The sequence below is a fragment of the Delphinus delphis genome, chromosome 18, assembly GCF_949987515.2.
Source record: "Delphinus delphis chromosome 18, mDelDel1.2, whole genome shotgun sequence".
In the NCBI taxonomy this organism is placed as follows: Eukaryota; Metazoa; Chordata; class Mammalia; order Artiodactyla; family Delphinidae; genus Delphinus; species Delphinus delphis.
Genome location: NC_082700.1, coordinates 63370535 through 63391214, shown reverse-complemented (window position 1 = coordinate 63391214; position 20680 = coordinate 63370535). Strand labels below are relative to the sequence as shown.

The window sequence follows — 20680 nt, the reverse complement described above, 5'->3', positions numbered from 1 at the left end:
GTTTTTCTCTCTCACTGAAGACAGGCTTCTCTCTTTTTTTTTTTTTTTTTTTTTGCGGTACGCGGGCCTCTCACTGTTGTGGCCTCTCCCGCTGCGAAGCACAGGCTCCGGACACGCAGGCCCAGCGGCCATGGCACACGGGCCCAGTTGCTCCGCGGCATGTGGGATCTTGCCGGACCGGGGCACGAACCCGCGTCCCCTGCATCGGCAGGCGGACTCTCAACCACTGCGCCACCAGGGAAGCCCCCAAAACAGGCTTCTTGATTCCCCGTTTCATTTGAATGAGTATAGCTACCAACAAGTTGCAAATTTTTATAGGTCCTCAGTTCAAGAAGAGCAACCACATCACACTATGCTAAAACCTCAGTCCAATTCCAACTCCTAGGAAGAGGATTCAGTTAGCCTATGGTGAGTCAGATGCACATCCTGTGGTCTGCCTGGGTGGGTCAACTTGGGGAGATGATAAAGGGTAGGGAAGTCTGGTCAGATAGAACAGTAAGTATTCACTACAATATATTTTGGTCCTCATTCCATGTTGGTACATTATTTTTAAAGGCTATATATCAGCCCATTGCATTGAAGAAGTGAGACAATACTAGTAGGCATTTAGATTGTATCCAGTTTTTCATTATAGCAATGAACATACTTTTGTTTTTCTGCAATTATCTATATTATACATCATGAAATTTGGGGATCATAGACTGGTGTGTACATTTGAACTTTTCATTATGTTACCACTTGGCCCCCCAAAATGGTTGTAACAAATGACACATCCACATATACTGGGTATTCCTATTCTTCTTAGACTTCACCAGCACATTATGTGGAAAACAAAAACAAAAAAACAAGATATTTATTCATCTGAATAAACAGTATTTACTGATGGTTTATTCTGTACCTGGCCTGGTCCTGAAGCCTTGGGATTATAGCAGGAAACAAAACAAAGGCCCTACCTTCATGGAACAGTTAACAATAAGCAATTCAACATAAATGTTGAAGATGGCTATGGAGAAAAATAAAGAAGGGTAAAGTGGCTCGGCAGGGCTCGGGTACAGCTTGCTATTTTAACTGGAGTGATCAAGGAGGGACTCTCCACTAGGGTGGCATTCAAGCTGATACCTGAGGGTAAAAACTAGGCAGACATCTGAGGAAAGTGCACCCTAGCCCAAGAGAAGAAGCATGCCTGGGAAATGCAAGGAAGACCAAAGCAGGGCAGGGAGGCTGAGGCAGGGTGGGCAGTAGGGAGAGAACAGTAGGAAAGGATCTAAGGATAGGATCTAGGGAACATCTTTACCACGACTGCAAGCGGCCCGCACTGTCTGTAAATGGTGCCGACGAGAAAGTAAAAGGCCATTTTGCAATTCCAACCTCCCATCTCCACAGTTTGCAAGAAGAGAAGTAAGAGAACTGGAGTTCTCAGCTCAACCGGTGAGTAATCTGTGGAGATCGCTGTAGTTCAAGAATGAAAAGAAGGTAATCATTCCTAACTCCGACCACATGTGTAGCTAAGTAAAGCCTAATCCACGGTGATGTTATTTGCCCCGGAACCTTTAAGACCCTACTTTCCCAGCTACTCCAGTCACTCCAATCCTCCGAAGTATTGGCAGAGAAGAGCTGCGCCTGCGCAGTGGCGCTGCGCGGACAGCACACCCGGAGGCCCCGCCCATCCGTCAGTGGGCGGGGACAAGTCAGCCCGAGCTCCGGAAGCGACCGCTGCCTGCCCCGTTAACGTGTCGGGGGAGGGAGACGCGTCGCAAAAAGTCGTAGTGGAACTTCCCTACGATCTACAAACGTGGCGTTTTACGGTTCCAGTCCCTGCTGAGCTGGGAGATGTCGGCTGCGGGACGGCCCGAGCCCTTGCGTCCTCCCAACGGCTTTGCGAAGCGGGTCCTGGTGACCGGGGGTGCTGGTTTCATGTAGGTAACGGCGCCGCTGGCAGAGTAGTGGCTCCCCAGTAAACCCCAACCTTTCCCTGCGTCTCTGCTTGCCCTTGGCAATTTGGGATCAGCTTCGGGGATCTGATTGACAGGGGGAGGGTCTTAACGCACGACTAGGATCATCCCACTTTCTCTCCACTTCCCGGCCTGTGAAAAGACGTGCGTGGCTCCTTTGAAACGACTTCTTTTAAACGCCTCCCAAACTAAGCAGAAGTGCTGTGGTACTGTCCACCTTTCTATCTGGCCCGAGAGGTACCTGTCACTCTTCTGAGTGCGCCCCCTTTGCAGTAAGCTTCTCACCAACTGCTTCAACCCGAGCCAAGGGCCCACGATACACAGGCCTTGGACATATAGGCTCCATGAACCGGTTTTGGGATTATGATAAGGGTTTCATTTATTCAGCAGACTTAAAAAAATCCTCTGTCGGTGTTTTGACCTGTACTAGTCGTTTGAAGCCTCTTTCCCTCTCACACCCATATTTAATCAGCAAGTCTTCTCTCACTCCTTCCGAAGAGACCACTTCTCACTCTTCTCCCCTGTTCTACCCTAGCCCCTGTTAATGTCTGCTTTTGCCTAGACTGCTACTGTAGCCTCCTGATTGGTCACACTGCTTCTACTCTTGTTCCCTTAAAGCCTGTTCTCACGCACAAGTCAGTGTTTATTAAGTAAATAAGTGCGTAATTTCACTCCAAAGATTCCTGTCGGACTTTGAATAAAATGTAAACTCTTTACCATGTCTGGAAGACGCTCAGGTGTCAAAGCTCAAACCGGATCTCCTGTCCTTCCACCTCTTGCTTTTCTGAGCCTCTTGCAGTTCCTGGAACCCAGGAGGCTAGTTTCCCCTATTTTGAGGCCTTTGCACTTGCTTCCTCTTTGCTTAGGCTGTTTGCATCTCTCAGTTCAGATGTTTACACAGAGGTCACCTCCTCCCAGCCTTAGCTGAGCACCCTATCTAAAATAGCCCCTCTCCCAACTAACACACTTATCACTACCTGAAACTATATTGCGTATTTGTGTTTACTTGCTTATTGCCTGCATCCCAACCCTAGGATGTAAACCGAGTGAGGGCAGAGACTGTGGTTCTCTCAACACCTGGAAGAATGCTTCCCTCCCCCATTAGTATATTAGATCACCTCTTCCAATCTGACAGTGGTTTGGAGAAGGGTACCAGGCAAGTTTCACTTAATGAAAAGGGGAGCGTGGGCATAAAAGGGTGGAACAGTGCTGGTCCAGGAAAGGTACGTCCTAGAAAGTTCTGTGAAAGGGCTGTCAAGTACAAACTCTGAATTCATAATTTGTTCCTAGGAGCCCAATGTTTTGGTGTATATGATAAAAATCTGGTGGATCATCTCACTGAGAGATGCCTCTGGCTCCATTTCAGGGTCCTCTAAAACCCTCTGTGCCACTAACTTCAGGATGGTTTCAGCAGTTCTTAGCCTTGGAAACCTAGGTTTACCACTTTACACCACCAAATTCTTATACCAAGAAATAGCAATTGCAATAGGCTACTGTGAACATGGACAACTCCTATGCTCATAACAGCTTAATTTTTACATAGTTTATACCTGCAGTCTCTGAAAAGGCACATTGTCATTTAAGTCCATCTGCAGTGAACACCACCCATTGTATTCATGATACTGCTTTACTACCACGCTCAAAGTATGCATGGACAGCATCATTTGGTTAATTATTTTCTTATACCCAGGACCAGTAAATTCTCTCTTCACCGTAGTGTAAAGGGAGTGTAAGACTTTGTATATCAGTACTGTTGAGAAGATTAATGAAAAGTGTGGATGTGTATATATTCAGCATAGTTATATCATTTCTGTTATCTTGCAACAATTTGAAGGTATCTTTGAATAGTTTCCTAATATTCAACAACTTAGGATAACGTTTGAGAATTTAAGGAAAAGGTTAAATTTTCTGCTAACAAGATACGCTTTTCTCTATAGTGCATCACATGTGATTGTCTCCTTAGTAGAAGATTATCCAAACTATATGATCATAAATCTAGACAAGGTAAGTTTTATAAAAATGAGCTCTGTGTTTAAAAAAAAAAAAAAAAGAGCCCTGTGTGCTGATACTTATTTATATTTTAAAAAAGTATTAGAATCCTGTCCTGCTGATATCTTAGTTTTTTATTTAGTCATTTTAGCAGCTTAGGAGCCTATATAGTCATGTGTTCATACAGTTTTAGATCTTACATAAAGTCTTGAAACTTTTAAATTTGTTATGATAGCCCATAACGTAAAGGTTTTAAGTACAGTATTTTTACTAAAAGAAAATCTTCACTCTGAATTCAGTATTTAGTGTAATCTTGTGATTGTTAACCTTTTTTGGCATTGAGATACTCTGATTATTTTATTATATGATTTTATAACTGCCACCTCCTGAAAATTATATATTTATTTTAAAAACTAAAGTGCACGTAAATTAATTTAGTTTTGAGAATTTTTCTGTAATAATTGGAAGTTCCCTGGAGATTCTGAAAGCCATGATTGGTAATCACTGTGTTGTTGACTTTGAACACAAGATACAATTAGTTACCTTAATTTTATAAAACATAATAGTAAAAAATATATAGAGACAAAAAATAATCTGTAAGTCTTAATAATTTTTGCCTGCCATAATATCATGGACAGTAATTTTTTCCTCCATCTGTATACACTGATTTACCAACGGTTAACTCAGGAAGAAGCATAATGAGTTACAATATGTGTAACACAGGTGTAATTGTATTCAATCACTAATTCCTTTTCAGTAAGGAATGGTGAACTCTTACAGCCCCCAGTGACTGAAGGCAAATCTGGGCAGGAAAATTTTTTAAAGGAGAGGCTTATAAAAATTAATTTTTTTGTATTTTGAAAAGGTAAAAAATTACATATTTTTGTTTGTTTTTTTTTTTACTTTTAAGCTATCAGAAACTTCTAAAAACACTGAGAGCAAACACTTTAAGAAGACACGTTTTTGTGTTATGATCAGAAATCTATAGTATTTTAAATAAATTGATATTTTATAGGAAAAGCTGTTATCACTTTTTGTGTTGTTTTTCCCCCATCCTTACTTATTTTAAGCTGGATTACTGTGCAAGCCTGAAGAATCTTGAAACCATTTCTAATAAACAAAATTACAAATTTATACAGGTATGGAAGTATTCTTATAGTTATATAATTATTTTATACTGTGCCTCTTTAGTCATTTAGACATTATATCTTTCTACTTTGTAAACTTGTGTAATATGGGCTTGGAAGCATGCTTATTAAAGACCTTTTTAATTTCCAGTAGTACCATGTGCTATAGAGAATATTACTTGTAGATTGATACTGCATATAAAGCTACATGTTATTTTTGGTGCCTTGGCAGATCTATGAGTAGCTGACTGAAATTCCATGGTGTGTGATTTTTAGGTCCTCAACTAGCCTTCTTCATAAGGCCTTGCTGGTATTTAAAGAGATTGGTAATAAAGTAGGGTATTACGCGGGCCAGTCAGTAGTCAAAAACCCCACCATACAAGCCCATGGTAGTCCAAAGTATAAACCAAGCAGCCAGGTCACGGTACGCGGGCCTCTCACTGTTGTGGCCTCTCCCGTTGCGGAGCACAGGCTCAGCGACCATGGCCCACGGGCCCAGCCGCTCCGCGGCATGTGGGATCTTCCCGGACCGGGGCACAAACCCATGTCCCCTGCATCGGCAGGCGGACTCTCAACCACTGCGCCACCAGGGAAGCCCTGATTTATGTTTTTTAAAGTGATTCTATAAACTCTCTTTTTAACCACAAATCTTAAAGAATATACTAAGCAAACATTTCATAATTTTTTTCTTCTATTTCAAAGTGTCTCCTTTAGTCACTGAAGAATTGTTGAGAATACGTATTTTTAGAACTAAACGTACATATAACATTAAAAATACTTATAAGTTTACTTAGTTGTGGTGAAATCCATCATTCCAGTTGTTATACTTACTTTGAATATATTTCAATAGTGGTTATCCCAAACTTTTAAAAGTATGTTTAAATTTTTTCCTGTTAACATAGTTACCTTAGTTTGGCAAGAATGTTAAGAAAAAAAGCTGGCACAGTCCACAGAAGTAGTTGGTGCTCAAAAAAATACTGTTTTAGACAATTATTTGCAAAAACATATTTTGAATTGAATATCTGGTATCCTAGGATGCTGAAGAAATACCTCATTATTGTATTTGACCCCTCAGTTGAATTTTCAAGATATTCTCTTTTATACCTGGGGGAGGGGATTAATTTTTTTTCTTATCATGTTTTTGTTCATGAAGTAAAATGGTTATTGTGGTTGGGAGTGCTCAATGAAACTTAGATTTTTCATGTTTGTTTTTTTATATAGGGTGACATATGTGATTCTCACTTCGTGAAACTACTTTTTGAAACAGAGAAAATAGACATAGTACTACATTTTGCTGCACAAACACATGTAGGTAAGCATTGTTTAATGATGGGCAGATGTTTTTTTCCAGTGGCTAACTAGCCAAAATCAAGGTCCAATAATGGGGTTGAACAGGTAGGTACTTAATGTATGTGAAAGAACATATACCATGTTTTACCAGAAAAGCCCATAGTCACTCTGTCATCTAGATACTTGGTGCTATTCAGATCCCTTGTGTTAGCGTAGGGTAAAATGTAACCTTGAATGTTACCTTAAAACTGAGTTTAGCCAAATCCAGAATTAGTGATTACTTCTGGGGAAATGGGCCTTCAGCTATATTTTTATGTTGTTTTTCTTAAGGTGGGTGGTAGATACACAGTTGAACATTATATTGTTATCTGTACTGTTTTGTCCTAAGATATCTTCTAATAATTTGTCTAACATTTTATATTGTGAAATGTAATATATATTCAGAAGAATTTAGAAGTAAGGTTAAATGAATAATGATAATGTGAATACTCATGTAGCCATCACCTAAACAAAAGAATGTTGCTGAACCCTCTTTAGTAGTAGTATTACTACTGCCTTATTACCTGATTTTTAAGTTATAATTTCCCTTGGTGTTCTCTGCAGTTTTACTGTTTCTGTATTTATCTCTAAACAGTATAGGTTAGTTTGCCTGTTTTTAGATTTTATAAAAATGCATATATAAAATAACATGAAGGGTTTTTGGTCTTGCTTTTTCATCCTTGGAGATTCATCCATGCAGTTGGGTGTAGGTGTAATTCGTTCCTTGTCAGTGACATACAATGTTCCATTCTAAGTATATACCACAATTCCTGTGTCTGTTTTACTCTTGATGGACATTTGGATTGTTTGCACATTGGAGCAATTTTGAACAATAGTACCATGAGCATTCTTACCCATGCATCTTGGTACACATAAATACACATTTCTCTCAATATATAACTGGAATTGTAAGATCTGCACACTTCAACATGGAGATAATTTCCAACTGTATTCCAAAGCAGTTATACCAGTTTCTTCTCCTGCAGGAGTATCTGAGGCCTTCTGTTATTCTAGATCTCACCAAAGCTTAGTTGTGTCAGTCTTTTCCATTTTTGTCAATCTCAGTAGTGTGTAGAGTGGCATCTGATTGTGCTTTTAATTTGTATTTCCCTGATTACTGATGAAGCTGTGTACTTTTTATATGTTTATTAATAATTTCAGTTTCTTCTTTTGTGAAATGCTGTTGAAATCTTTTGCCCATTTTAAAATTTTTAAATCAGTTCTCATTGATTTGTTGGAATATATATATATGTGTGTGTATATATATGTGTGTGTGTGTGTGTGTGTATACACACACACACTGGATACTAGTCCTTTGTTATGTGTATTATATATATATCTTCTCCCACTCTGTGGCTTATTTTTTCATCTTTTTGCTAGTGTGTTTTGATGAACAGATGTTCTTATATAAATTCTCAGTGAATTTATATATCTTTTATGGTATGCTGAATGCTTTTTGGGTCTTAAGAAATTCTCTTTTACCCCAAGGTCATGAAGATATTCTTCTGTGTTATCTTTGAAAAGCTTTATAGTTTTGCCTTTCACATTTAGATTTGTAATCCATCTGAAACTCATTTTTATATGCAGTATTAGATAAGAGTCCAATTTCATTTTTTTCTATTTGAATGCCAATTGGACCTCTACCACTTATGGGAAAGTTCACCAGTTTCCACTGCTCTGTCATGTATCAAGCATCTATATGAGTATCTGTTTCTCAACTCCCCATTTGTGTTATCTGTCTGTGCCTGTGCTGATCACACAGTATATTGACTAATGTAGTGTTTTCATATCTGGTAGAACAAATCCTTTTACTTGGTTAACGATAAAGTGGTTTTCCTTCCAACAATTTATGAGATGCTTACCAGTACTTCCTGTTGTCAATCTTTGGTGGTTTTATTATATTTTTCCCTGATTATGAATGATGTTAAAAACCTTTGCATTTGTTTACTGGATTATCCTCCTCCCTTTCCTATTTGTATATCTCTTTAGAAGGTTTCTGTGTAAGTCTGTTTACCATTTTCAAGTGGGTTGTCAGTTTTTTCCTTACAGATTTTTATAAGTCCTTTATATATTCTGAATTCAAACCTTTTCCACTACCTTTTTTCCAATCTGTGATTTGCCTTTTCACTTCCTTTCTATTTTATTTTATCTCATCTCATCTCACCCCACCTCAACTCACGTCACGTCACCTCACCTCACCTCAGCTGCGTTGTGTGATCTGGGTTCCCCAACCAGGGATTGAACCCAGGCCTTTGGCAGTGAGAGTGCTAAGTCCTAACCAGCAGACTGCCAGGAATTTCCCTGCCTTTTCACTTTCTTAATGATATCTTTTGATGATTTGAAATTCTTCATTTCAGTGTAGTCCAGTTTATCAGCCTTTTCCTTTATGGTCAGTGCTCTTTGCGTTCTGTGTTAGAACTCTTTTCCTACCTCCAAGGTCATGCAGATATTCTCTTATATTCTCTTCATAAAAGTTATTGTTTTGCCTTCTACATTCAGATATTTTCCCCATATGAATATCAGTTTGACCCAGCACCATTTATTGAAAGAATCAACCTTTCCCCATTGCCACCTTTGTTGGAGATCAAGTACCCATATATGCATGGTTCTGTTTCTGGGCTCCTGTTCTGTTCCATTGGTCTTTGTCTATCCTTATGCCATGACCACACTGTAATTACTGTAACTTTATAATAATTCTTGATACCAGCAAAGCAAACCCTCCTACCTTTTAGTTCCAAAATTTTTTTAAATTTAAGAGCATTTTAAATTTTAGATGTATCATTTCTTTTTTGAATTAAAAAAAAGTGTTTCCTGCAATATAGCACTGATAGTTTTCTAGGTTCTAATAATTCACATGTACTATGTAATTTGTGTTTAAAGAAATCATAAGTAGCAATGCACCCTATGTTATTTTTAACACCATTGCAGTTGTGGTGAATGAAGAAAAGTGAATAGAGCTTTCCTTAAGCCTGAGTCTACTGTTTAATATTTGCTTTGTCCCTTGAGTGGAATTCTTCTAGCTTTTTCTTCTTTTTTTTTAGATCTTTCATTTGTCCGTGCCTTTGAGTTTACATATGTTAATGTTTATGGCACTAACGTTTTGCTAAGTGCTGCTCATGAAGCCAGAGTGGAGAAATTTATTTATGTCAGCACAGATGAGGTCTATGGAGGCAGTCTTGAGAAGGTGAGCTTAGAAAATGACTGTTTCGGACTTCCCTGGTGGCGCAGTGGTTAGGAGTCCGCCTGCCAATGTAGGGGACATGGGTTCGAGCCCTGGTCCGGCAAGATCCCACATGCCGCAGAGCAGCTAAGCCTGTGTGCCACAACTACTGAGCCCATGCGCTACAACTACTTTTTTTTTTAAATAACTTTTAATATTTATTTATTTATTTATTTATTTATGGCTGCATTGGGTCTTTGTTGCTGCACACGGACTTTCTCTAGTTGTGGCGAGCGGGGGCTACTGTTCATTGCGGTGCGCAGGCTTCTCATTGCAGTGGCTTCTCTTGTTGCAGAGCACGGGCTCTAGGCGCGTGGGCGTCCGTAGTTGCAGCACGTGGGCTCAGTAGTTGTGGCTCACGGGCTCTAGAGCACAGGCTCAGTAACTGCAGAGCATGGACTTAGTTGCTCCACAGCATGTGGGATCTTCCCAGACCAGGGCACAAACCCATGTCCCCTGCATTGACAGGAGGATTCTTAACCACTGAGCCACTAGGGAAGCCCTGTGCCACAACTACTGAAGCCTGCGCACCTAGAGCCCTTGCTCTGCAACAAGAGAAGCCACCGCAATGAGATGCCTGCACACCACAATGAAGAGTAGCCCCCGCTCACTGCAACTAGAGAAAGCCCGCGCGCAGCAACAAAGACCCAACGCAGCCAAAAATAAATAAAATAAATAAAACAGATATTATAAAAAGAAAATGACTGTTTCACCTACTTACCCCATACCACCATACAAACCTGTCTTATGAAAACCTACTCTGGACTTTTTTCATCTTCTGATTATACACACTTACGGGATTCCCCAGAATATTATTCCGTTGTGTCTTCTGTTCAAATCAAATAGTACCACCCCAAATGGGGAACGACAGCCTAGTCTGGTACAAATTTATATATGTAATTTGACCGACATATTTTGCAAGCGAGCAGCAGCTTTTCCCTGATCACCCAGTCTTACATCATGAATGTCATTCCCATGGGCCAAAGCATGTGTAAGTTACGCTGCAGCATAAGGCCTGTCTCCCTTCTCTTCCACTCAGCAAAGCATATTGTACTGTCAAGGAGTGAGTGTGAAATTGTTGTAGAAACTGGAATCTGTTCTCCTTTGTTAATCATTTGTAAACATTATACTTTTTATGCAAAGAGAGGCTCCATTCTCCAGTCTGTATTTTTCATAGTCAGTGTTTACGATGACCTCATTTTGTTTTGTTTTATTTTTTAAATGCATTTATTTACCAAAACACGTACATAGTGGGAAAAAAACGAAGTAGTTTGAAAAGACTTATAATGAGTAAAAGCAGACCCTGACCACTTCTCCTCAGTGCCCAATCCCACTTCTGAGGAACAACCATTTGCAAACTCTCTTTGCAGTTTTTATCAGGTAAGCTTGTACTCCTGTCAGCCTACATCAGATCTGACACAGTAGCCAGAATGCTTTTTAAAATATAAGTCAGATCATGATATTACTGTCATCAAAACCCATCAGTGTTTTGACAGTGGCCTTCAAGGTTCCACATGCTCTGGCCTCTGGCTTTCAGACCTCATCTCACATTTCTCTTCCCTCACACTAGCCTCCTTGTAGTTCCATTGGACACAGTCTGTCTCAGGGCCTTTGCACTTGCTGTTCTGTCTGTCTGCCTTACAGGGTTGTTATGAACTTTAAAGAAGTTACTGCATGTAAAGTGCTTAGAAAAATGCCAGGCACATAGTTGGGTTTCAATAAATTTTTTTTTTTTTTTTTTTTTTGGCTGCGTTGGGTCTTTGTTGCTCTGTGGGCTTTCTCTAGTTGCGGCGAGTGGGGGCTACTCTTCCTTGCAGTACGTGGGCTTCTCACTGCGGTGGCTTCTCTTGTTGCGGAGCATGGGCTCTAGGTGCGCAGGCCTCAGTAGTTGCGGCGTGTGGGCTCAGTAGTTGTGGCTCATGGGATCTAGAGCGCAGGCTCAGTAGTCATGGCGCACTGGCTTAGTTGCTCCACGACATGTGGGATCTTCCTGGACCAGGGATCGAACCCGTATCCCCTGCATTGGCAGGATTCTTAACCACTGCACCACCAGGGACGTCCTCAATACATGTTTTTTAAATGTACTGATTTACATTTCAAGTTTGTAATATGTTCTCCGATTTTTCTACTTAGAAAGTATACCTTATACTTATTTTTTAATATGTCTTTTTAAAATTAGGAATTTGATGAATCTTCTCCCAAACAACCTACAAATCCTTATGCATCATCTAAAGCAGCTGCTGAGTGTTTTGTACAGTCTTACTGGGAACGATACAGGGTAAGAACTGACCTCAGAAACTCTAGAATCATTTTTCTTTGGACTTAGGTGTTAAAACTCCAAGTTAGCATTAGCAACATTTCATTTTTAGGATGGCAGACATAGATTAAGAAAAGTTATATATTAAGGAATTTTAAAAACTGATTTCCAATATTGTGTGGACAAAGCAGGGACCTGCTTCTTCTTATCCAGTTCATCATTTAAAGGAATAATTTATGTATATATTTTTTTCTGCTTCACTAATAGGTAGAGTGTTACAGCTAGAGTGAAAAGCCCTGTTGGAATGTCCTGATTCCCAGGAGTCCTCTGAGTGAAGGAAGACAGTGGGAGGGCAGATTCCCTTACCAGCCACTGCTCCTCTCGGCCCCTCATGAAAGGGAGATAGATTTACCCCAGTGGCTGTGTCAGTGTCCGTGCAGGAGCCTTGCCCACTATGAATCATCAGCTGGAACCCCTGCACTTGGCTTCCCACTGATCTTCCAGAGTTATTAGGGACTGGGTCAGAAAGGCGAACCAAGGGATTGCTTCAGCTTCTCTAGCCTTTTGTGTTCCAGTAGCACTGGTCTTTTCCCTCCACGGATGCTCTTTTTATTTGTAAGGGTTGGTCTAACAGAGAAAGCCAACTTGAAGTTTAACATCTCAGGTGGTCTCTGAAAGAATCAGGTAGAAATGTCCTTAATTTCCTGCTATCAGACCTACAAACCCGCCTCCATCTGTATTCATCCTTCCCTTGTCTCAGTGAAGACACTATTCCTCTTCTTCCTTTTGGAACCTCTGCCTTTATCTGAATCCCGTCCTCTCCTGTCTTTTCAGGAACCTTACATTAGAAAAAAAATCCCTTTGCTTCTGTCCTTAAGGTGTGTGGAATTATTCAGTCAAAAGTGCCCATATGTTAAAACTGCTTATCTTTAGATAATCATTATTATTGGACCCTTCCATTACCTTCATGTCGAACTCTCTTTAAGTTTCCAGTTGTCATCACACGAAGCAGTAATGTTTATGGACCACATCAATATCCAGAAAAGGTACATTTTACTTTTGAATTCCTGATGTGTTTTAGTGATTGTAACTTCTCATTATTTAAAATAATCCCTCTTCAGTTATTTGTCCAAAGAATTTATGTTGCAATTAAGCGTAATTATAAATACTTTATAGGCCACATGCAAATCTCATCATGTTTAGAGTTTGAAAACTTGAGTTTAAGTCTCAACTTGATACTCAGCAGCTGGGATGACCTTAGGTCTTTTGAGCATTGTCTTTAAATCGACGGGTAATGATAATACTTAGGAAGGATTTTGAAGAGTCCAGTGAGATGATGTATGTGAAAATGCCTTGTACTTTGCAGGATTCTAAAACACTATAGAGTACTCCCATCACTACTGTCACACCAGTGAAGACTCCTTCCTAGTATGCAGTCAGACCATATGTCAGGCTGTACAGAAACGTAGACACTAGTTAGAGAGTGATGCAGGAAGCTTGTACATAAACTTGTCTTAAAGGCAGCCGATTAGCTGTTCCCCAACTCCTCTGTATTGTTGCAGGCCTGAATGTCATCCAGAAAGTAGTTTAGCAAATAAAGAAATGTAGTTAAAAGGCGGAAAATGTGTGTGGTTGATTCTGTATCATTAAGCCCAATGTTAAGTAACTACTAGTCTCACTGCCTAAATTTACTTATTTATTTATTTATTAAAATTTGTATTGGAGTATAGTTGATTTACAATGTTGTGTCAGTTTCAGGTGTACAGCAGAGTGAATCAGTTATACATATATCTCACTGCCTAAATTTAGAGCTGGGTTTTCTCACTTCTTAGCCGCTGGTTGCCTTGATCTGTCTGCCCAAAGGAAAGGGCCAGATCGTGATCTGCTGATATTAATATATATTTGGCTTAATTTTTTAACACTTATTATAAATTTAATAATTTCTTATCTCACCATGTTTGACACAAATTTTCTTTGAATCCAGTGGCACTGGAATTACTTTTTATTAATTTCACAAGCACTTATTGAATAAGTACTGTATGTAAAGTAAAAAGTATATGATTCCTGCTCGTATGAAATCAACACAGAAGTGAGCTTGCAGTGACAGAAAACTGTTCAGGAAGATTTCTTCTGAACTTTTTCACTATTTATATCATTTTATCTTCATTTTTATCTAGCAAATAACTCGTATTTGTGAAATAGGAAATGATCTTACAGTTCTTTTACTTATCAAAATTATAAGAAGTGTTTCTTGAACTCCTGATAAGAATTAGAATTTGCCCATAAGTGTATTTCTTAACAATAATAATCTTTTAATCTTACGATGAGTTCAGGTTTATATTAATGAATGAATTTCCAAAGTCTGAAATGATAATTTAAATATTCTTTTAGGTTATTCCAAAATTTATATCTTTACTTCAACACAACAGGAAATGGTATGTTATTTACCTTTGTACCCATGTTTTTCTGGTATGCTAGAGTATTTAGTGTCAGTGTTTCTTGAAAATCATAAAGTGTTAGAGTTGGAGGCCTTAGGATTTAATGTCCCAACAAACTTAAGAATTCCTTCTACAGTCAGTGTAATAGTTTAAAAAATAATTATAAAGTATAATTCATCTTTATAATTTGATTACTAAGATAATTTTAATTCTTAAATAATCCATCCTAAAACTTTGAGTTATAGCATTAAAATTTGTCATCTATCTTTATATAATTTTACTTTTTCAAAAGATTTAACTGAACTGTAGATAGTCTTCAAAGTGAACTTAAGGTATAAAATTGATGAATAAATATTTCTGCAGGGGTCACTTACATGTTTGCCGCTTTCCTAGTGAGCACCCACAGTGGGTTTGGAGGTCAGTTAAGAATTATGGATAAAATCTGGAAGTCATGAGAATTTGTATTTTCAGTAAGAGATGTCTAGGATCTTCATGGGAATTGCCTTCTCTGGAATTGTACCCAATCATTGCCTTACCCTGGTTTGGGAGAGCTTACTTTTTTTTTACACTTTATGATTCCCTTTCATTTCACCTTTTTAGCTGCATTCATGGATCAGGGCTTCAAACAAGAAACTTCCTTTATGCTACTGATGTAGTAGAAGCATTTCTCACTGTCCTCAAAAAGGGAAAACCCGGTGAAATTTATAACATTGGAACCAATTTTGAAATGTCAGTTCTCCAGCTTGCCAAAGAACTAATACAACTGGTATGTATATATTATAAAAGGGTAGTATTTTCAAAATTGTCACTAAATTAGTGGCAGTAATCACTAATTTTGTCAAAATCAACAATTTACACCTTTGAAAAGTGAACCGGTAAAAAAAGGAACTTCATAATTCCATATGTATGCAGAGATGTGTCATTATTTGAAACTGCATCACTCATTTAGTCGCAGCTTTTCAGGAAAACAATTCCACAACGTTAAATGTGCATACCCATTGTAAGACATATTCAATTTCAGTAAATCGAATGTTAAATTGTGTGTCCTAGAATCAAGGAACATTGATATATAGATAATAGTTATGAGTGTTTTTATGTACTAGTGAGCATCGATTATAAATCTCAGGATTCAGTAAAAAGAGCGACTGAATGAATGGAAAAAACTTGTTTTCCTTTACACTACTCACAGAACACTCTGTCCTCCAAACGTGTGAGTTTTCCACGCCCAGCAATTCTCAGACACCAGCTCGGTGTCCTACTATTTAACTCAGTTCTGACATTATCTATCTGGAGATGGTGTCAGATCCCACAGGTTAAGGGCTCAGTCTCACAAGGCTGCCCTCACTTCACATGTCAACCCCAAGACCTGGCTGTCACCTGTGCTTTTGATCAACGAGGTATAAGTCTGAGGTAATTTGCTACAGGGCCTCACAGAACTTAGGAAAACAGTTTACCCACTAGATTACCAGTTTGTTACAAAGGATGGAGGAGATGCATAGGGCAAGATCTGAGGGAAAGGGTGTGGAGCTTCCTGCCCTCTCCGGGTGTGCCGCCTTCCCAGCACCTCCGTGTGTTCAGCAGCCTGGAAGCTCTCCTCTTGGGTTTTTATGGAGGCTTCATTAAGTAGCCATGATTGATTGAATCATGGCCACTGATGATTAGTTCCACTTCTGGTCCCCTTCCCCTCCCTGGAGGTGGGGGCAGGGAGGCTGAGTTCCATCTCTCCAATCACGTGGTTGGTTCCCTTGGCAAGCAGTCTTCATCCTTAGGTGCTTTCCAAAAATCACGTATTAACCTGAACTCTGGTGTGGTTGAAAGGAACTTATGAACAGCAAAAGACACCTTTATCTCTCATCACCAGGAAATTCCAAAGGTTTTAGGAACTCTGTGCCAGGAGCAGGGATAAACACCAAATATATATTTCTTATTTTAAATCACAATATCACACTGAGTAATAACCAAAAGCCAAAAAAATTCATTTTCTCCTATAGTTTATATAATGTGTATTCTCTCTGAGCTTCAGATGGAATTCAGGTTATAAAGTATGGAAAGTGTTAATAAAATGCTATTCGTCTTAGCTGTCTTCCCCACTTGGAGGAGGTTGTTTTTCTTGTCTTTTGAATCAGTTGTTGAATACCATTTTCTGGTCTCACTTTATAATTTGACTCGAAGGTCTTCTCCATTTTGACAGATCAAAGAGACCAATTCAGAGTCTGAAATGGAAAACTGGGTTGATTATGTTAATGATAGGTGAGTAACAAGTTAAAATATTGGGGAAAGGTTGTGAAATCTTAGGTACTTATAAGATTTTAAAATGTATGGACTTAGCCAGAAAAGTTTACCTTTTTTGAGTTTTCTGCTAGAATGTTTTTTCCTGATAATAAATGTCATAACAATAAACTGTAGCATTATTATTAGCTGTGTGACTTAAAGAAAGTTATTGACCCTTTCCAAGTCTGAGATTTCCTTGAGTGTGAAATAGGGATAATAATATCTTGCCTATGGAAGTATTTTAAAATTTAATTTATAATGTATATAAACTACCAGACCCAGGGCATGGAACATGAGTCCTAACAAGTTTATGTGTATTTATTCATTCATTCATCAAACATTTAGGTATGAGACATTGCATTCATACCTAGATTGTGGTTGAAATGAGAAAAGGGTAAGCCACAGAGAGGGTTAGGCTTCTGGGTTATAGAGGATTTTTAACATATACTTTATTTTACAAATATATAAGTGTGTCAGCAGGGAGAATTTTTTGAGAGAAAATTTGAATTATGGACACACATTATTTCTCTCAATATTTAAATTTGTAAATAGGGAATTTCCTGGTGGTCCAGTGGTTAGGACTCCACGCTTTCACTGCCGAGGGCCTGAGTTCAGTCCCTAGTCTGGGAACGAAGATCCCTCAAGCTATGCAGCAGGGCCAAAAATAAATAAATAAATACATTTGTAAATTTACATCCACAGTATCATTTTAAATCTGTTTTGTTTTCCAAGACCTACCAATGACATGAGATATCCAATGAAATCAGAAAAAATACATGGCTTAGGATGGAGACCTAAAGTGCCGTGGAAAGAAGGAATAAAGAAAACAAGTATGTTATGAGTTGATCGTTTGCGGGAGGGGGAGAATCAGAAAAACTTTAAGGCACAGTAATTTATTTTAGGACGCTACAGACAGCGTTGCGGTGAATCACTTTCACTTTTCAAATTTTTACATTTAATGTATTTCTAACGTTAGTAATTAAGTATCCTGAATTTCATAGGCTAACTTCTGAGTAGGCTTCCTCTGTCTTACTAGCATTTGTCAGATACCTGTTTCATTGATTCTCAGATGCACATTTTTCACATCCTTGAGAGGTATGTGTTTTACAATCACTAGTGTCTTATTATTTCACCTTTTTTTCTTTCTTACTAATACGTAAAGTAATGGTCCATCTTAAGATCAGGCATCTGAGGTTTGGTGAAGTAGAGACAGTTGCCATCTTTGAGCATCTTGAGTCTTTTTATACTGAAACAAATAGGAAGCAAATTTAGTATGTGCAGAAATAGCCACTAAAATAAGTGTATATATAGTCTGTGCATATATGTTAAATTCTGTTTAGAAATGTACTCAAGAGAAAAGATACCCAAGTGTAGGAAAAAGTCTCAGTTCAGAGCTTGACATACAAAATATTTGTGTTGAATTTGAAAAAGCAAATTCAGGGACTTCCCTGGTGGTCCAGTGGTTAGGACTCCGTGCTTTCACTGCTGTGGGCCCCGGTCAGGAAACTAAGATTTTGTAAGCTGCGCACACAGCGCAGCCAAAAAAAAAAAAAAAAAAGCAAATTCAAAGATAATTTATTATTTTTCAACTAAAAAAACTTTATTAATAGGATAGCAACATAAAATAATTTTACATATTAACAAAAGGAAGTTGACATCATCTCACTGTGCCTATCATGCAGTATTGTGATGTTTACATGAACAAAATACTACACTGTTTTTCCTATGACTTTAAAACCAGTACAAGTGACTTATCTCCCTTTCCCCCTGAATTCCCTAAAATTCGAATGTTTTAATACTTGTACCAGCAAATTCAGTATTGAAGGACTTTTGAAGTTAAAAAGAAAAAAATTGTTGATTTTTAAATCTACGTTTTCAGGTGATGAAATATCTTCTGATTAACATCATTGGTTAGTTCAAAATCAAATTGTTTTCGTCATTAGGCAATCCTTGCCTACACATTAGCTGATGGGCAAGGCTTTTCTTACTTAGCAGGAACTCAGTAAATATTGGTTAACTGATGTTTAGTTTTTTATTTTTGTCTTTTTGTTTTATCAGTTGAGTGGTACAGAGAGAATTTTCACAACTGGAAGAATGCAGAAAAGGCATTAGAACCCTTTCCAGTATAACCACCGTTTGTATAGTCGGGACAGTTTTCAGAGAAAGAAGAAACTTATCCTACCTCAACAAATGATATGAAATCAAGCGACCAAATGAAGTGTCCTCTTTTCATTTGGAATTAGATTATGACTTTTTGTATAAAATTCAAATGTAAAATGCCTCAGTCTTTAGAAGAGGTTCAGTATTAGCATAGGATGTAAATATCAAAATTCTCTCAGAAACCTTTTCTCGTAAAAATTAGGAACCAGTAAGCATAGAAAGACTCTTCTGTAGGTGTGGGCCAGGAAGGAGGAATCTCCTGGTTCTGAGAACAAGGACAGGTAATAGCTCTGGGCAGATGACAGCCTTCGCTGGCATTGAACTCAGCTTCCCATCCTTTCCCACTGCCTAGACAGTCTCTGAAGTTTTTTAGGCAGTATAGGATGAGCCTTTTGCCCTAATTTATCTTTTTAAGGTCTGATGTGCTACAATTGCTTTAAAAATGGAACAAATGGAAGCATATCTAGCACTTTTTATTTGATAATTTTGTACAATTAAGTTAAATATTTTTTGAAAGAAGGATGTCATTTTTATATTTTCAAAATTGGTCATTGAACTATGTAAGTAATCTTGTATCAGAGAAATTTTATCATGTATTTACTGTTTAAAATGATTTTATTTATAAAATTATCGATACTTTATTAATGTATTATGTGGCCTTTTTAAAAGTAATGTATGTTTTTGTTTTGCTGTAAAAAATTTTTTTAAATACTTGATTACCATGTATTTTTAGTTCCTCTCTTCCCTAAAGACTTTAAGATGATTTGAAAAGGCAACTGATTGGATATTACATTCAGAAAAGGGAAAGGGTCAAAGACTATGCCCAGCTTTCTGGCCTCAGTGTGTGACTGGTGCCTTGTTTTCTCTGTGGAGTAGGAAGCAAGGTTATTAACTCAGAGGTGGTTGAAGGAGGGCCATAGGAGTGGCATAAGGGCCTGGGAAAAGTGTAGTAAGCAGATTGAAAATTAGTAAGGGGATTTGCCAAACAGGAGTGAAACACAAACTGAGGCCAAACACTGTAATTGCAGAATTCTGCTATGTGTCGAAATAGATTGAGCCAGAGCTGGGCTCAGTGTGAGGCCCAGGGACTAGAGTTGAGTGAGATCGACTGAAATGATGGTCCCCTGGTCTTAGCTGTGTAGGGAAGAAATGCTTCTTGGAGGTAGTCTGTAGCTCTAGAGAAAATGGAGAGGGGAGAGGGCCGAAGGGAGAGGGGGTACGATCTCAGGGAGGCAACTGTAGGAAGTTACAGGCAGAAAATGGGACCAACTGAGAGCAAATAGTCTTTGGTGGAGTTTGGTCATTGAGGGTAGCTGACAAAATAAAAACACTTGTTCTGTGTCATTTGTTCTTGCACATATTTTTGTGATCCTTCAGGCAGTGAAAATACTCTGTATGATAATATGATGATGCCCATATGTCAATTTATATTTATCCAAACCCACAGAATGTATATATAACACCAAGAGTGAACCCTAAGATAAGCTGTGTCCTTGGGGTGATTATGGTATGTCAATTTGGATTCATCCTTGGTTAAAAAAAAAAAAAGCACCGTTCTGGTGAATGATGTTGATAATGAGGGAGACTATGCATATATAGGGACAAGGGAGCACATGAGAAATCTCTGTACCTCCCTCTCAATTTTGTGATAAACCTAAAACTCTAAAAAAATTGTCTTAAAATTAAAAAAAAAAAAAAGAACAACCTTAGAAAAATCAGCTAAGTTGAAAACTTTTGGTCTCCAAGAGCCCTCTGAAAGCTGCCCTTTCCTCCCTGCTCTATACTCAACTTGCCGCCATCTGCTTCCATTCCGCCTCCGCTGCAAGAGTTATCCCTGTAGTTGCCAGCCTCAGAAACCCTCCTGAGAAATGTCATCTACTCTCATCGCTTTAATTACCATCTTTTTTTTTTCTTTTTCCAATTTCAATTCCTTATCT

The 20680-nt window shown here is 38.5% G+C and overlaps 1 protein-coding gene across 3 annotated transcripts; it reads left to right on the top strand.

Annotated features, from left to right (window-relative positions):
* Window positions 1-1751: 1751 nt before the first annotated feature.
* On the top strand, window positions 1752-20265 carry TGDS (TDP-glucose 4,6-dehydratase). 3 transcript variants are annotated; one of them, XM_059995722.1, is made up of 12 exons: window positions 1752-1916; window positions 3890-3956; window positions 5012-5080; window positions 6290-6380; window positions 9439-9581; window positions 11797-11895; window positions 12861-12920; window positions 14266-14309; window positions 14913-15078; window positions 16504-16562; window positions 17316-17413; window positions 18642-20265. In XM_059995722.1, the coding sequence occupies exons 1-12, from the start codon at window positions 1831-1833 to the stop codon at window positions 18710-18712; spliced, it is 1053 nt and encodes a 350-aa protein (XP_059851705.1). In that variant the 5' UTR covers window positions 1752-1830; the 3' UTR covers window positions 18713-20265. The 3 variants fall into 3 exon arrangements, with proteins under 3 accessions (XP_059851705.1, XP_059851707.1, XP_059851706.1); XM_059995723.1 differs by having other exon boundaries at window positions 1842-2224; XM_059995724.1 differs by lacking the exon at window positions 9439-9581 and having other exon boundaries at window positions 6290-6376.
* Window positions 20266-20680: the final 415 nt, after the last annotated feature.

Coding starts and splice junctions, on each gene's coding strand:
- TGDS (XM_059995722.1), top strand. CDS start 1,831: ATGTCGGCTGCGGGACGGCCCGAGCCCTTGCGTCCTCCCAACGGCTTT. Junction 9,582..11,796: donor ATGGAGGCAGTCTTGAGAAG/GTGAGCTTAGAA, acceptor TTTTAAAATTAG/GAATTTGATGAATCTTCTCC. Junction 12,921..14,265: donor CACATCAATATCCAGAAAAG/GTACATTTTACT, acceptor ATATTCTTTTAG/GTTATTCCAAAATTTATATC.